The following is a 17,940-nucleotide window of genomic DNA, read 5'->3' on the forward strand; positions in this document are numbered from 1 at the left end:
TTGGGAATGTTTCCCTCAATCTTTGGGCAAGCCGTCAGCAGTGGCAGGGACAGGAGCAGACACACCTGAGAAACCCTTTCTTTCCCCAATCGTATTCTACCTTAGCTTAAGGCTTGTATGCCCATCACGCATGCGTCAATTTTTCGCTTTTAGGATGGGCGGGGCAGAGTCTTTGCTCCTTTGGCGATCCTGAGGGGGGGTGGAGCTAAGCTGTTTCCAGGGTGACAGAGTGGCGACCTCGGTGGTCGATTGAGCAGGTCTGAGAATTGTTCCCAAAGGGCTGTGCGTCATCGACTCGTCGGCGCTGTCATGGCGGGTGTGCTGAAGAAGGTGAGACGAATGGAGGTCACTGTTGGAATTTAGACTGTCGGGGTAGACTCAGTCCGATAGCCCTAATTCCCGCGGGTGTTTACCCTAACTGTCGCGGGTTCGGCAGTGCTTTTCGGGGACTCGTTCTGCATGCCCTACCTGGTAGGGCAGGTTAGTGGTTCCGCTCGGAGAGTCAGAAAAAATCTCCAAACAAGAGGGACTGAGAGACCAGTAGCTGGCTTTAGACCAGTTTTAGCCCGGGGATTCGTGGTTTTGTATTTCCTTAGCGTGCTGGACGTATGGAAACCGTAGTAAACAGCATGAATCGTGTTTTGTTTTTGAACAGACCACTGGCCTTGTGGGATTGGCTGTGTGCAGTACTCCACACGAGGTATGTACCTTTGTTCTTTCTTAATTCCTGAATTCCCAAGGAAGATTAAATTCCTGTCACTTTGCTTATTGCAGGATTAACGGGATACAGATATTTCAAGCCCTTAATTACAACCCGCGTGAGCTCTTGAGATACGCGGTTATTATTAAGCCAGTTTTCTTGTTGACTTTTTCCTTGACATTTTCGTGGCTTCACTTGTGCATGCTTCTGTGAGCGCCATCTCAAATTTATATCTCCATTTTCCATCTTTTCTCCCCGCCTCACCGTTTATGCTTAGGTGGGTTGGATTACATATATTTAAGCTTACTGAAGGTACTGCCTGCTTTTCCTTCTATTAGGTCTTTTCCATTTGTATTTACGAATGTTTTCATCAAAAAAACCCAAAACATTTTTTTATCCTTCTCCCTTCTATAATAGCACCATTTCTCTGCTTCTCTTTACAGATAACTTAAAAGAGTTATCTCTATTTTCTCCAATTTCTTTTTTATTCACCTTGAATGCACTCAGTCACCCTTGGCGTTTTTCAAGTTCCCCATTTATCTCCGTGCTGCCAAATCCAATGGTCAGCTCATCTTTCTCACCTTCATTGACCTAATAGCAGCGTTTTTTGACACATTTGACACTTTCTCCATCATGTGCTTTCTTTACTGGGCTTCAGGACTCCCCCAGTCTCCTGATGTTTCCCCCCCTACTCTTTGGCTTTCTCTTTTTCTGGTTATTTCTCTTATGCCCACTTTTAAAATTTGACTTACTCAGAATTTAGTTCTTGGACTTTTTCTTTTCGACCTGTACTCAGTCACCAAGAGAGAGCAAATCCAAATAGAGAACGGTTTTAAATACCACGTATACACTGATAACAGATTCCATGTAAAGCACTGACCTCTTCCTTTATGAAAGTGTTGAATATTTAATTGCTTAGTGGGCATCTCCGCTTGTATATGTCAGACAGGCAACCCAAACTTAACATGTCCGAAATGGGGTTCCTGATATTCTGCCTGAAACCTGCTCTTCTCTCAGGCTTGCTCATATCAATTAATGGCAGTTCAATTATTTTGACTCAGGTCAGAAACTTGAAATCATCTTTGATTCCTTCCTTTCTCTTACACTCCACATTTGTTATTTCAGTAAACCCTCTAGGTGCCACCTTCAGAATACATCTTGATTTTGACAACATCTCACTACCTCCTCTGCTGCTACCGTCTTCCTCAGTCACCATCATCACTGATGTGGATAATTGCATTCACTTTCTAACTGCCTCTCAATGCTTGTCACAGCCTCCATTTGGTCTTTTTTTCCAGCCAGGCTACTAGAGTTAGTCTGTTAAAATATAAGGTAGGTCGGATCTCTCCTTCCCTTAAAACTAGTGGCTTTCCATTTCACTCTAAATAAATAAAGACAAGGTTCTTATTGTGATCCTCTGGTTCACTATTCTACTGTTTTATTTTGTTATCTCTCTACTAGAATGTAGGTTTAATGAAGGCAGGGATTTTTAATTGTTTCACTGTTAGAACTCTGTCACATAGTATGTGCTCAGTAAATAGTGTTAGTTGAATGAGTGTCTTGCACTTACTATGATTTCATAATAACTTTATTGTCATTGTTGTAAAGAACTGAACTCATGGTTTTTCCCTTCTAAATATATTTCTTCCTCTGTGGGCTGTATTTTTCTTGATAGTTTCATATCTTTCTGCTCCCTAGGCTGGGAATTTGGACATCATAGTTGTTATTTCTCTTGTACTCTTGTATTCATTTCAATGATGATTTTTATTTTATTTTATTTTTTTTTTGCTGATCCTTTTCTATAACAGTTCTCCAGTCTGACTCCTGTTTACTATTTCTGTTGTTACTACCATAGTTCAGGTCCTTGTTCTTGTTTAGAGAATTGCAACAACGTCCTTACTGGCCTTTCTGCCTTGTTTCTCCTTCAGTCCTTTTAACTCACTACAACGCAGCTAATTTTCGTAATCATATGACTTTCCTAAATCTTTTAATTGTCCACAGAATAAAGCCCGAATGCTTTAACTTGCAATGCAGAACCGCTTACAATCTGACATTTTCTCCAACTTTATCTCCTATGCATTTCCTTATGTGTCCTGTACAGCAATACATTCCAAAATCCCCAGTGGATGTCTGAAAACCACATATAGTACCAAACTCTATGTATGCTATGTTTTTTTCATACCTACCCATAATAAAATTTAATTTATAAATTAGGCACAATAAGAGATAAGCAGGCTGGACGTGCTGGCTCACATCTGTAATCCCAACACTTGGGGAGGCTGAGGTGGGTGGATTGCTTGAGCCCAGGAGTTTAAGACTAGCCTGGGCAACATGGCAAAACCCCATCTCTACAAAAAAATGCGGAAATTAGTCAGGTGTGGTGGTGTGCACCTATAGTCCCAGCTACTCGGGAGGTAGAGGCAGGAGGATTGCTTGAGCCCCAGAGGTTGAGGCTGCAGTGAGCTGTGATGATGCCACTGCGCTCCAGCCTGGGTGATGGAGTGAGACCCTGTCTAAAAAAAAAAAAAGAAAGAAAGATAGAGATAACAACTAATAAAATAGAACAATTATAACAAGATACCGTAATAAAAGTTATGTGAATGTGGTCTCTTTCTCTCAAAATATCTTATTGTAATGTACTACCCTCTTGTGCTGAAGCAAGGACAGAGTGGGATAGTGTGAGGTTTCATCACACTACTTTAAATGGCACGTAGTTTAAAACTTATAAATTGTTTATTTCTGGAATTTTTCATTTAATATTTTCTGACTGAGGTTAACTATTAGTAACTGAAACCCTGGAAAATGAAACCACGGATGGGTAAAGGGGAGTTACTGTATTCTAACCAAGTGCTGTCCGATAAAAATATAATGCGAGCCTTAAGTGTAAGCCATGTTTGTATGTAATTTATAATTTTCTAGGACTAATTTTTAATGAAGAAAAAGGTAAAATTTAATTATTTTATTTACCCTAACACATCTAAAATATTGCCATTTCAGCATATAATAAAAAAATTAACAATATTTTATAGTGGTTTTTTTTAATACTAAATTTTCAAAATTCGATATGTATTTATACTTATACCACATCTCAGTTTGGACTAGCCACATATCAAGTGCTCAGTAGCCATATTTAGCTAGCATCTACTCTTTTGGACAGCACAGTTCAAGACAATAGAACTGTATACCACTTCCTTATGTTCGCTGTATTTTCTGCCATTCAGTTCTATGTATTCCCTATGTAATTGCCTTTTCCAATATCTTCAAGTTTCTATGATCTACCATCCCTCTGGGTCTATCTTAGATGCTACCTTTTCGAAATATGAACCCTTCTCTGGTCTCGGCTGAAGTGAATTCTTCTGCTATAGAAAAATAATGCTAATACGTAGTGAAACTTAATGTGTACCAGGTACTGTTCTAAGTTATATATACCCTATGAGGCAGTATTATTCCCATCTTACAGATGAGGAAAGAAGGCACAGAGATGGAAATAACTTGTTCAGTGCACCTAAGGAGTGAAGCCATTGTAAACTCAAGCAGTTAGGTTCTGGTTAGCACACCCTTAACCACTGCTGAGTATTATAATATCTCTTTGATCTATGTATTTCCCCATCCCTGCCAAACACACACTTATATTTTCTTTTTATCATTATTATTATTCCTCTTCTATATCTTACCCTGTGATATGGTTTAGCTCTGTCCCCATCCAAATCTCAGCTTGAATTGTAGCTCCCATAATCCCCATGTGTTGTGGGAGAGGGACCTGGTGGGAGGTAATTGAATCATGGGGTGGGTTTTTCCCATGCTGTTCTTTTGATAGTGAAGAAGTCTCATGAGATCTGATGGTTTTATAAAGGGCAGTTCCCCTGCACATGCTGTCTTGCTTCCTGCCATGTAAGATGTGCCTTTGACCCTCTTTCACCTTTTGCCATGATTGTGAGGCTTCTCCAGCCATGTGGAGCTGTGAGTTCATTAAACTTCTTTTCCTTTATAAAGCACCCAGTCTCGGGAATGTCTCTATTAGCAGCATGAGAACAGATAAGTACACTCTATAGTACCTTAAACATATTGGAGTGTGATCCGTGTCCAGTCTATCTTTATATGCAAACAGTGTGGTATTGTACATGGGAGTACTGAGTATATTTTGCCACGGGTAGCGACTGTCTGGGGCTGGTGTTGTGTGGTGGTAAAAATAATTTACCAAGACATTTGAGGTAAAGAAAGGCAGATTTATTAGAGAACGTGTGAAAATACATTGCAAGAAAGCTATTGACAAGTCAGCAAAAGAGGAGCTGACTGCAAGTAGCAAAGGCTTGCTGGGGATCCTAAAGGATGGTGCTTGTGCTGTGTGCTGAAGAGAGCTTTGTGCAGTACTGATAACACCTAGGTTGCAGTGAGCTATCAGGCGAGGGTCTGGTGATAGCTGGGCACAGGAAGATTGTGAGTTATTTGTGCAGGAGAACTATGTGTCCTGGACCATGAAGAAAGGCAGACTTATAGCTTACCTGCTTTTTATTTTTGCTTTACCCTATTCCCGCACACAATTTTTTTTTTTTTTTTTAGTTATACTTTAAGTTCTGGGATACACGTGCAGAATGTGCAGGTTTGTTACCTAGGTATACACGTGCCTTGGTGGTTTGCTGCACCCATCAACCCGTCGTCTACATTAGATATTTCTCCTAATGCTATCCCTCCCCTAGCCCCCCACCCACTGACAGGCACTGGTGTGTCATGTTCCCCTCCCTGTGTCCATGTGTTCTCATTGTTCAGCTCTCACTTATGAGTAAGAACATGTGGTGTTTGGTTTTCTGTTCTTGTGTTAGTTTGCTGAGAATGATGGTTTCCAGCTTCATCCATTTCCCTGCAGATGACATGAACTCACCCTTTTTTATGGCTGCATAGTATTCCATGGTGTATATGTGCCATATTTTCTTTACCCAGTCTATCATTGGGCATTTGGGTTGGTTCCAAGTCTTTGCTATTGTGAATAGTGAGGACTGCACACACTTTTTTTTTTTTTTTTTAAAGTTACTCTTTAGGAGAAGGGTTTATATACTTGTAATTATTGAGACTTGCTCCTGGAGTGATCATGTCTTGTTTGTTTCACCTAATCTGGTTTATACCTGTGGTTTGGCATAATGATTAATAGGTATCTTTTCACTGTCATAAGTGTCCAAGTTTGGATGATAAACTAAATTTCCACCTTATTCATAACATTTTTTCTTTTATTCTGTATTAATCATCACCTGTTTTCATCTGTATTTCTCTAGAAACTGATATATTTTGTCATGAAAGATGAAAATTTTAAACCTGAATTTTAGATCAGATTAAAACTTAATTAAAATGCTATATTAAAAACTAATATATGCATTATATATTTAAATTGGAGAGGATCAACTTCTTACTAAGTGATTTCTATACTGAAGTTTAAGTTCAGTATGCTTCTATACGTGCTATGCATTGACTCAATTCTCTTGCTACTTTTTCTGTTGAGCCTTTTATGCAGACTTTATGTCATAACTCATTCATAATCAGAAGCGAGAACACTGAAGTATTATGACAGTATTTAGTTAAATTTGATCATACAGATGTAATGCTTATATGTGTTTATTTCTACAGAAATTCAAATAAGAAAAATTGAAAAAAAAGAAAAAAGAATTTGCAGTGCTTAGGACCTCACTTTGAAAAATACTGATTCAGGCTAGGTGGGCTCATGCCTGTAAATCCCCGCACTTTGGGAGGCCGAGGTGGGCACATCACCTGAGGTCAGGAGTTTGAGTGGCCAACATGGCAAAACCCTGTCTCTCCTAAAAATACAAAAAGTAGCCAGGCGTGGTGGCGGGCACCTGTAATCCAGCTACTTGGGAGGCAGAGGCAGGAGAATCACTGGACCCCAGGAGGTGGAGGTTGTAGTGAGCCGAGATCACGCCATTGTACTCCAGCCTGGTCTATAAGAGTGAAACTCCATCTCAGAGAAAAAAAAAAAAAAGGAAAGAAAACTACTGATTTAGTAAATGACTTGATTTCCAAAAAGGTCATTAGCAATAAGTTAGTTTTGTTTCTGACTAGCCTGGTAAACATGGCAAAACCCCAATTCTACTAAAAATACAAAAATTAGCCAAGCGTGGTGGCGGCCACCTGTAATCCCAGCTACTTTGGAGGCAGAGGCAGGAGAATTGCTTGAACCCAGGAAATGGAGGTTGCAATGAGCCGACATCATGCCATTGTACAACAAGTGAAACTTCATCTCAAAAAAAAAAAAAAGAAAGGAAGGAAGAAAGAAAAATACAGATTTGGTAAATGATTTGATTTCCAAAAAGGTCATTAGTTAGTTTTGTTTCTACTTGTTATCATACCTTTGACTTATCTAGAACTTGTTATACATAGAAAATACAGAATGTTCCCACATTTATATACAGGTTTTTCCTAGGTTGTAAAGGGTGTAGATAGGGCACAGACATAAAGAAGTCACAGCAAAGAAGAGTTAAAAAAAAAAAAAACAAAAAACAGATGTGAGTTTTGTTTGTTTTGTCTATGAGACTTTTTAAATTGTTCCATTAAGTCTTTGGTAATATTTTAACCTACGGAAATTTGTATGGTTTGTCTTTTCAGAGGCTAAGAATATTGTACACAAAGATTCTTGATGTTCTTGAGGAAATCCCTAAAAATGCAGCATATAGAAAGTATACAGAACAGATTACAAATGAGAAGCTGGCTATGGTTAAAGCGGTAAGTAGCTAAATCAGTTTTGTTTTCTTGGATTTGTGGTATCATTTAACCAAAAAGTTTAGTTCCTTATTTTTTATATATCCTACACACTTTTCTTCCATTCTCCTTCCTTCAGTGCTGTTTTCCCATCATTCCTCCCTTTTATTCGGTAAACTCTTGTTTATTGAGTGTTTTCTATATGCAGGGCTCTGTTATATACTGGAGTTTGAGAGTAGGATCAGATCCTTCCTTGAAGTAACATTGTAGCTGTTCCTTTTACCTCTCTTCCCTATTTAGTCCTTTATTGATCTTTTGCTTTTTGTCTATGGATATATCAGTCTTGATCTCGTTTTTCTAATCTTAGAGAACAATAAAAGAAAAACAAAAGAAGGGCATTTTTTTTTTCAAAGAAACCTGTCAAAAAGACTAGACTGCTATTAGCAGTTAAAGTATACAAGAGGATGTGAACAGGTTATATGCAAATACTATGCCATTTTATATAAGGGACTTGAGCATCATTGTATTTTGGTATCCATGGGAATCCTGGAACCAGTCTTTCATGGATACTTATTAACTGCTATTAAATAGCAGTTATTAAATGGACTTTATGTAATTATCTAAAATAGTGCTTAAAAACTCGGAAGGAAATTTATATACATGCATAAGTGATCCTAGGCACACATATTTCTTCTTATTAGATTACCAGACTATATAGTTCAAAGAAAATTCCTATCTTTCATTAGGAATGCAACAAAACATGTGGTTTGTTTTATATTGTTTTTTGTATTGTATTATATGATGGGTCTCACTCTGTTACCCAGTCTAGAGTGCAGTGGCACGACCACAGCTCACTATAGCCTTGACCTGTCAGTCTGAAGCAATCCTCCTGCCTCAGCCTCCCAAGTAGCTGGGACCACAGACACTCACCATCATGCCCAGCTAATTTTTAAAATTTTTTGTAGAGGTGGAGTTTCACTGTGTTGCCCTAGCTGATTTCAAACTCCTGGCTTCAAGTGACCTTCCTGCCTTGACCTTCCAAAGTGCTGGGATCATAGGTATGAGCCACCTGCACCCAGTGCCTTTCCCATTTTATCATCTCGTCTTTCAAATAGCCTCAAATATTTTTAGCTTGTTCCTATCTTAAAATAGAAAAAACCTATATGCTTATATTTTCCTTTACTTATTGCCCTATTTTTCTGTTTTCTCCCATGGATGCCAAAATACAAGGATGCTCAAGTCCCTTATATAAAATGGCATAGTATTTGCTTATAACCTGTGCACATCCTCTTGTATACTTTAAATCATCTCTAGGTTACTTATAATACCTACTACAATGTAATGCTATGTAAATAGTTATACTGTATCTTAAAAATTGCTGTATTGTTATTTTTATTGTGTTTTTTAAAATGTTTTCCATCTGTGGTTGGTTGAATCCATTCTCAGTTGAATCCACAGATGTGGATCCTGAGGGCCAACTGTACTGTCTTGCTTAAAATCTTACTGTGGTTTTCTGTTCAGTGTTTCTCAAAGGCTGAGTTTAAGGATTTATGTTGAACTGGTTGTATGAAACTTACTTAGCTACCTTTGTCTGCATGATTTTGATGTATGGCCATGTTTGGGAACCATTGGCCTAACAGGGTAAAGTCCTTAACATGATATAGAAGACCTTCTAAGTTCTGGCTCTTGGTTATTTTCTCAATCATATGCTGTTGCTTCTTGTTTTATACTCTATTCTTAAGCAGTACCAAACTGCTGGCAGTTCTGTAGATTCCTTGCATTTTTATTTTTGTGTTCATTTATATTTTCTCATTTCCTGGAATGCCTTTACCTTGTTTCATAGTTCTTACTTTTTCTTTATAAATCATCACTTCTTCTGTGAAACCTTTTCTTACTTTCTTTTTTTTTTTTTTTGAGACGGGAGTCTCGCTCTGTCGCCCAGGCTGGAGTGCAGTGGCCGGATCTCAGCTCACTGCAAGCTCCGCCTCCCGGGTTTAAGCCATTCTCCTGCCTCAGCCTCCCGAGGAGCTGGGACTACAGGAGCCCGCCACCACGTCCGGCTAGTTTTTTGTATTTTTTTTTTTTTAGTAGAGACAGGGTTTCACTGTGTTAGCCAGGATGGTCTTGATCTCCTGACCTCGTGATCCGCCCGTCTCGGCCTCCCAAAGTGCTGGGATTACAGGCTTGAGCCACCGCGCCTGGCTCTTACTTTCTTAAGTAGAGTTCGACAACCTCGTTACCTCCTTTCCATTTTACTGGTCATAACTGTATTATGTCTCCATCAGCAGTAAGCTACTTGTTAATGATATTGGATTCAACTTTGTATCCTTAGACTCTAGCATAGTACCTGAAACACAAGATTCCTTAGAAATGTTTCTTTATCCAAAAGGCTAGATATAACCCCACTTAACAGTTATCTCTGGTTCCTGTTTTTGGTAAAATTGTCACAGATTTTTAACCCTGCCTAGAGCCACACACAAAATCTTCAGTGAATATTGCCATGATTATACAATATCTATTTACTAAGCCTAAAGTAGAAATAAAAGTAACTTTTTTCTTTTTTCAGATTATTACTAGGGAGATAGTAATATTTTGGTGAAAAGCATTGGTTTGTGTCCCTGTCCACGATTTTCATCTTAATTCTAATACTTACTTGTGGAGTGACTTGGCATATTGCTAATTTTCTCTGTCTCAATTTCATCATTTATAACTTGGGTATAATAATACCCACCTTGAACACTTTTTGTTAGAACTGAATGAGGTAATGTATGTAAAAGCTTAACATAGTCCCAAGTATATAGTGAGCATTCAGTACATGGTACCTTATCAAGTTTAATGGCATTATGCCATTGGTGACTAAAAATCACATTATTCACTATCAGTAAGACAAATTTTGAATTGTTCACCTGACACTGGCCTTTTCTGAATTGAAAGTGTTGTTGAACATTCCTTGCCTTCTTTACCTTCACTCTCCTGAGTCTCTTAAAACAGTGACCTGCTTCCCTGTTTTGTTTTTGATTTTTGGTCTCATATATGAGTTAATTCCCTGTTAAATAATCTGTCTTAAACATGCTCATTACTTTTTCCCCTTTTTCCACCCTTTTCCACTGTTGTTTATGTATTCACTTCTTTCACCAAGAAACATTTATTGAATGACTGCTACATGCCATGCGTGGTTCTAGCATGGAAACTTGTGCTTAGTTGGCACAAAACAGATTAAAAATCCTTGCCTTCTTGGAGATTACATGTTAGTGATGGGAGACCAAAGGATTAAAAAAAGTAAAAAGTGAGTAAAGAAGTACATAGTGTGTTAGAAAATAGTGCAGTGAAGGAAAATGAAACAAGGAAAATGTGTACCATTGTGGGGATGGGGGATGTTATGCTGTTTATTACTTTCCTACGGCTGCTGTAATATTCCCACAAACTTTGTGGCTTAAAACAATATAAGTTTATTTTATTAGATTTCTGGAGGCCAGAAGTTGGAAATCAACATCAGGGACCCAAATCAAGGTGGTGGTGTCAGGGCTGTGCTTGCTTTGGAGGATATGGGGTAGAATCTATTCTTTCCTCTTTCAGCTTCTGGTGGCTTTTGGCATTCATTGGTGTGTGGTCTCATCACTGCAGTTTCTGCCTTTGTGGTTACATTACCTTTTCCTATTCTGTGGGTAATATCCCTCCCTCTCTCTTACAAGGACACTTATAATTGCAGTTAGGGACTATATGGATAATTCAGGAAAATCTCTGTATGTCAACATCCTTAACTTGATCATATATGTGAAGTCTTTGCTGTATAAAGTAACAGTCACACTTTCTAGAAATTAATACATGTATATCTTTTGTGGTGTTATTCAGCCTGTCACAATGTAAATTATCAGTAGTTATCAATAAGAAGGTGTTATTTGAGCAAAGATTTGAAAGGTGGTGAAGGAACAAGCGATGCTGATACCCTGGGCCATCCAGCAGATACTCTGAGGCAGTAACACATCAAGTCTTGAGTTGAAAAACAAAATGTCTTATTTTGTCCCTCTTTATTCCATTTATTGGCCAGAAAAACACCCTGAAATGACAAAGCCTTATTTACATATGTGGGTATATTTACATATTTCTGGCTCAAAAAGCTCAGTTTACTAGAAAATAACTATATGTCGTTGAATGTTCTAGGTACTATATTTACTAACATTTTGTTTTTAAAAACTTTTATTCAAGAATTATATACATTACAAATGTGTAGAAAAAAAGGACTTTTCCAGAACAACCAAACCCTTGCCTCTTCCCCTTCAATTTAATACTTGTAAAGCTAATTTCTATTTGGACTTCTTTTTGCCTGTTTTTGAATTTTATATAAATGAAATCATTAGTATGTTCTGTCTTGTACATACTGTACTCTGACTTTTGCTTAATACTGTGGTTAAGAGAATCATCTAAATTATTGCATACAGTTTTCATTTTCATTGCTGTGAAGTATTATATCCAAATATTATAATTAATTGATCCATTCTATTACAGATGGTCATTTGGGTTATTTCTAGTTTGGGGCTGTAATTTGTGCTGCTATGAATATTCTCAAACATGTTTTTTAAAAAATATATTATGCGGCCAGGCAGGGTGGCTCATGCCTGCAATCCCAGCACTTTGGGAGGCCAAGGCAGGTGGATCACAAGGTCAGGAGATCAAGACCATCCTGGCTAACACAGTGAAACCCCGTCTCTACTAAAAATGGGGCGGGCGCCTGTAGTCCCAGCTACTTGGGAGGCTGAGGCAGGAGAATGGCGTGAATCCGGGAGGCGGAGCTTGCAGTGAGCAGAGATTGTGCTACTGCACTCCAGCCTGGGGGACAGAGCAAGACTTATCTCAAAAAAAAAATAATAATAATTAAATAAAAAAATAAAAAAAAATAAAACATATATACACACACATATATATACACATGTATATACGTGTATATACACACACATACATACGTGTATATGTGTGTATATATATTATGCATTTCTGTTTGGCGTTATGCCTAGGAGTGTAATTTCTGGGTCATAGAGTAGCATTTATTTTTAATTCTAACGCTCTTAGAGGAAATACAGGAAATACTAAGAAAGCAAAGTCGTATTTTAAAAATCTGTTTTAGAAAGACAGAATTTGACATTGTATTTCTGTCCCTTGATCAGCTTGCCAATAAACATTTAGCACTTTTCAATATTAAGACAGAAAAGCAATAAAAGAGATGAAATGAATTTTAACCAAATATTTAGTAAAAAGAGTATGATGAATGAAAAGTTGTATTTTTAAGTATTTTTATATAGGAATTTTAAAATACAGGATGTTGAAACTTTCAGAGAGTATGCTTCTTTAATTTTTTTTTTTCTCCCTGAAATTATAGGAACCAGATGTTAAAAAATTAGAAGACCAACTTCAAGGTGGTCAATTAGAAGAGGTGATTCTTCAGGTAAAGAAAAAGTTGACCATTTAGGTGTTTGGTTTCATAGAGACACACAACTGACATTGCAGAATGAAAGGAAAACTAAATTTCCTTATTTATATCAACTCATCAAATATGTAAGACTAATCACATATAGAAAATGTGGTGCTTCTCATGTATATGTTGATTATAGTATTTATTGTTGATTATAGCATGAATTTGTGAGACTTCTGTTAGAAGCCTGGAGTTTGACACTCTTTTAATTTAATCAGCATGTTCTCCTTGGCCTAATCTTAGTTTAAATTGGTAACGCAATATTACTGTTGTTTTAATAGTTGTATCTTATTTTAAGAGTGTGGCATATTTTTAGTAGGGAAAAATACAGACATTTTGAATTATAAAATTAAAATATACTTTTATTTTTATTTTTGGTTCTTGAGCATTTGAGCAAGTTAAAAAACAATTGCATAGTATATTTGAGAGCTTAATTCTGCGTTACTTCCCAAATACTAACCCTGACATATAATACTGAGTAGTAAAATGTAAGCATGATTAGGAAGAGATTGAGATTTGAAAAGTTATTAACATTATTAATTACATTTAGACTATTTTAAATCTTATTCTATTGGGAAATTTTCTTCTCCTCTCATTACACCTGCTACTTAGACAAGAGAACAAACACTACAGTTTTGTTTTGTTTAATCTGAATTTTAATTCTTTTCCTTTGGTCATAGGTATGTTATAGAAATAGGTAGGTTACTGATGTAAATAGGCTGGAAATATACTATTTTGGGTATTCCATAGTTGGTTTTTTAAAGCATCTATGGGAAAGGAATGATGCCTTTTTTTTTTTTTTTTTTTTTTTAAGTTTTGCATCTTTTTTCTCCAATTGCTAGTAAGGTTAAACTTTAAAAATATGTTCTTATATTTTATAAATTGTATCATTAATATTTTTACTCTGTCATTTAGTCTTTGTGTTATTTATCCATATGAGTGTCTTTTTATAATAAAAGATATTAACCTTAAACTTTTGTGACATTGTCTGCACATACTTTTTTTAGCCTGCTTATGCCTCTCAAATGGGGTTTTCCCCCAACATATAGATTTTCAATTTTTTGTTTGTTTGTTTGAGATGGAGTTTTGCTCTTGTTGCCCGATCTGAAGTGCAGTGGCACGATCTCGGCTCACCGCAACCTCCGCCTCCTGGGTTCAAGCAATTCTCCTGCCTCAGCCTCCTGAGTAGCTGGGATTACAGGCATGTGCCACCATGCCCAGCTAATTTTGTATTTTTAGTAGAGATGGGGATTCTCCATGTTGGTCAGGCTGGTCTCGAACTCCTGACCTCTGGTGATCTGCCCGCCTTGGCCTCCCAAAGTGCTGGGATTACAGGCATGAGCCACCTTTCTCAGCTCAGATTTTTTTTACTTGGTGAAATTTTGTTGTTCCACAGCCCTACAACCCCCATATTATAGGTTTAGAATGTCTTCACCTTATAAGCGTCTGATAAATACTCAAGTTTGTTTTAATTTTTATTTTCTTGTATCTTTTTTCAAATGTAACCCTTTCTAATGTTTTGTTACTATTGATTGAAGGACAGATAAAAGGAAATATTGGGTAATATTGGAGATTAGGGAGGTAGATCACCAACAGACATGATATACCAAATCAAAAGAATTGTTAGATGGCTCTGGAAAAAGAGGAATATAGCATTCGGACAGCTTTCTGTGAATGTAGACTTTCAGTTATTCAAAGGCCTGTTTTCCTGGCCTTTATGTTCATTTGTCAGGTTGGCTATGGTACTAGATATAGTGTTATAGGAACTTGCCACAAACCTTATACTGTTGTCCTATACCTATTTCTCTTTTCTGTACCACCTGATTTCACTTTGATTATGACTTTATATAATTAATATATTAATTTTTCATGGAATTGAGTTTAAGGCATATTAAGTATTTTTAAGTCAGCAGTGCAGTTCCCCATGTTTTCATGGTCAGTATTAAGGGTAAATTAATTTTAGTAATTGTTTTTAACTCAGTATATGTAGTATATTATTTAAACATATAATCATAAAAATATTGATATATTTTACATTCTTTTTTATATTAAGTCATCAAAATCTGGTATGCATTTTACACTTTGCAGCACATCTGAATTTGGCTTAGCTGCATTTCAAATCCCCAGTAGCCATGTATGGGTAGTGGCTAACATATTAGTCCCATTTCTAGATGGGTGGTATGACAGTGTGTCAGAAGCCAGAGAAGAAGGAGGAAATAGGCATCAGGGGCCAGGTGCAGCTGGATTCAGGTTCCTGAGATAGGGCTGATTCTCAATGATGAATGAGGGCTAGGTGCCCTCCTCATGCCCTACAATGCCTGGGGGAGATCGAGAAAGCATTGGATGTTCAAGAGACCCAGGGCAACCTTAGGAATATTTTATCAGTATTTAAATTATTTTCTCCTTTTGGCATTAGTAATACCTCTACCCCTGATTTCCATTCATCTGCTCTTTAACTCATTGTTTTTTGTAGTTGCTTGTAAACATAGATTGACTTTTGGGACCGCTGGCGCAAATGGAGTATTATCTTTTAACTGTATAATAATAATTACCTTTAATATAATCCGAGCACTTATTCTGTGTTTGAATTTCTTTTGTAACATCCTGACAGGTGTTTAATAATATTCATCTTACAGGTTGGCTGGAGTTGTCATAAATATTTTTTTGTTGTAGAAAAAATATGAAATTAAAAGCTACCTAAAATGCGTTTGTTAAATATAAATTGTGTTTGAAAGGAAAAATTAAATGAAGCATAACTTGATTAAGGAATTTATTCAGTTAGTAAATATTTTTTATACATTTATTGTGTTCTACATTCCACAGATCACTGTTTTATAAACTCTGGGTCTCAAGTGACTATGGGTGATGGAATCAGTTAGATAGTGATTGGCATTAAAAAAACAATAGAAAAAAGAACATATCACTGCTAGTAAAGATAATGATTTAAAAATTTTAGTTATATGTTTATATTGTGGAACCTATAATAAAACATATTTTCTTACTGTGGACCATGGTAAAATACAGTTTGAAAGTCACATAGATGAAAAGACATACTTCTGATTCTCAAAAAACTTGTGAAATATTAAGATAAAAAAACCTCACCAACTAAACTTTTAAACACTGTAGCCAATATCAATCAAATAGAAGACATCAAAAGATACCCTTTCTTCTGATTGTGTAGCTGTGAGAATTAAGGTAATTTAATTACTTAACATTCAACATTTGATGGTAGAATAGATTATGAGATATTAAATGAAAGTAGTATCCAGTAGTTAAATATCAGTTGTTAGTTCTGATGAATATCTGTTGAAGAATAAAATCCAATGATCTTTTAAAAAATTTGTATTCACAGGCTGAACATGAACTAATTCTGGCAAGAAAAATGAGGGACTGGAAACCATGGGAGCCATTAGTGGAAGAGCCTCCTGCCGATCAGTGGAAATGGCCAATATAATTATTAAGTGACTTCGATGTGTTGATGGAAAACTGATGTAATTAAATACACTATTGTATTAAGAGTGTTTTCATATTACTGACATTTTATAATCAAGTAAAGCGATATAGAAAATATCTAGGAGACTGTTAAAATTGGTGATTATGGTAATACAGTCATGTGAATCCATTTTTGATTTATAAAGTATTCACACAAATTATTTCAAAGATGATATTTCTATGAACAGAGAGGTCATGGGAAGATTTGAACATTATTAAAGAAAAATTCCTACAGATCTTCAATGCAGAGACCATAATTAAAAAGTAAAGTTTCTTCAGTAGTATGTTCAATACATCATTTAATTTTTTTAAGTTATCCTGAAGAAGAAAAGGTCCTTAATATACAAATAAATTTATAGATCACTGTTTGAAGTAAATAATACGAGTGAATGTTTTCAAATGTGATAAAATGGCACAAGTGACTGGTGATAAAATTTGAAATTATGGTTAACCTCCTTAGCTGTGATCTTACGTATGTAAAATAAAAAAATATATAATTATATGTTGGATTACGAAATCCATAAGTCATTTTATTTTAGTCATTATTTTTTGAATTATACCATTTACTCTGTTTTCTTATAGTCTTAATTTTATTATATTTTGTTGTTACTGTATTATATTTGAAAACCATCAAATTAGAATACATTATACAGTTGAAGAAATTGACTTGGTACTTAAAGATTTCCCATTTAGTAGAGGTTATTGGAGAAACTTTTCCTTTTGTTGCATTTGTGGAAGTTAGTTTTCTGGCCCGTGGCCTTTAATTTTCTTAATCAACCTAATTACATCAGGATAGAGGTAGAGTTTCTGTAAAAGAAGAGACATTAAGAGTTCCTGAAATTTGTATCTGGCATACAGATAGGTTTATATTCAAAACATCTTAGTCATGTGACTAAATTCAAAGTGGAATCACTAAATAGTTTGCAGTACGTTTCTAATATAAGTGTAGGTGGTTATCAAAACAAGACAAATGCTGTTCAGGGAAAGAAGTTGGCAAGCTTAAGGTTAAAAATAAAATTACGTGTTGCCTTTTCTTCCTAGCTCCCTGTCATTTCTAAATACTTGGTTAAGTTTAACTTGGTATCTCTCCTTCATAGATAATATTATACTCTTGTGGGGTTTTGTGTATACGTGTGTGTGCGCGTGCTCGTGCACATTTGCTTAGAGTGAGAAAAAAATGGTGTTTTTCCTTCTTTCCAGTATATTTCTCCCCTCATAGAGCTGTAACATGAATACTAAATAAATATTAAATAAGATAGATTCTTAGAGGTTAGAGTGCAAGAAGGCTCCTTCTGGTGGGGAAGTGTTAGAGGGGGAGTTAGAAGGTTTCTCATTCTCATGGTTCTAGTATTGTTCATGACTACATTGAGGCAAGTTTGGCCTGTTTCTCAGAATGGCCTATTTCTAATGCTGTAAAAGAAGTAGAATATGATTTATAACAACATTTTCAGTTCTAAACATTTCTTGAATATATAATATATTTGTTAAAACATGATCCTAAAAATGTGTTTGCCTGGGTACTTTCAAGGTAATTTTCTAGCCAACCTTTTTTTTTTTCAGGTCATTTGGAACAAAGATG

At 36.2% G+C, this 17,940-nt stretch overlaps 1 protein-coding gene across 1 annotated transcript; it reads left to right on the top strand.

Annotated features, from left to right (window-relative positions):
* Positions 1-17,395, top strand: NDUFA5 (NADH:ubiquinone oxidoreductase subunit A5). Its single transcript, XM_033192247.1, has 5 exons — positions 1-330; positions 656-700; positions 7,310-7,426; positions 12,777-12,842; positions 16,222-17,395. The coding sequence occupies exons 1-5, from the start codon at positions 310-312 to the stop codon at positions 16,321-16,323; spliced, it is 351 nt and encodes a 116-aa protein (XP_033048138.1). The 5' UTR covers positions 1-309; the 3' UTR covers positions 16,324-17,395.
* The last annotated feature ends 545 nt before the right edge of the window (positions 17,396-17,940 follow it).

This window comes from Trachypithecus francoisi, unplaced genomic scaffold (genome assembly GCF_009764315.1).
Source record: "Trachypithecus francoisi isolate TF-2019V2 unplaced genomic scaffold, Tfra_2.0 Lachesis_group4, whole genome shotgun sequence".
In the NCBI taxonomy this organism is placed as follows: Eukaryota; Metazoa; Chordata; class Mammalia; order Primates; family Cercopithecidae; genus Trachypithecus; species Trachypithecus francoisi.

What these genes read in the sequence shown, in the direction of transcription:
- NDUFA5 (XM_033192247.1), top strand. Translation starts at nt 310, where the DNA reads ATGGCGGGTGTGCTGAAGAAG. An exon ending in TGTGCAGTACTCCACACGAG is followed by an intron (nt 701 to 7,309) that starts GTATGTACCTTT and finishes TTGTCTTTTCAG; the next exon opens with AGGCTAAGAATATTGTACAC. An exon ending in AGCTGGCTATGGTTAAAGCG is followed by an intron (nt 7,427 to 12,776) that starts GTAAGTAGCTAA and finishes CTGAAATTATAG; the next exon opens with GAACCAGATGTTAAAAAATT.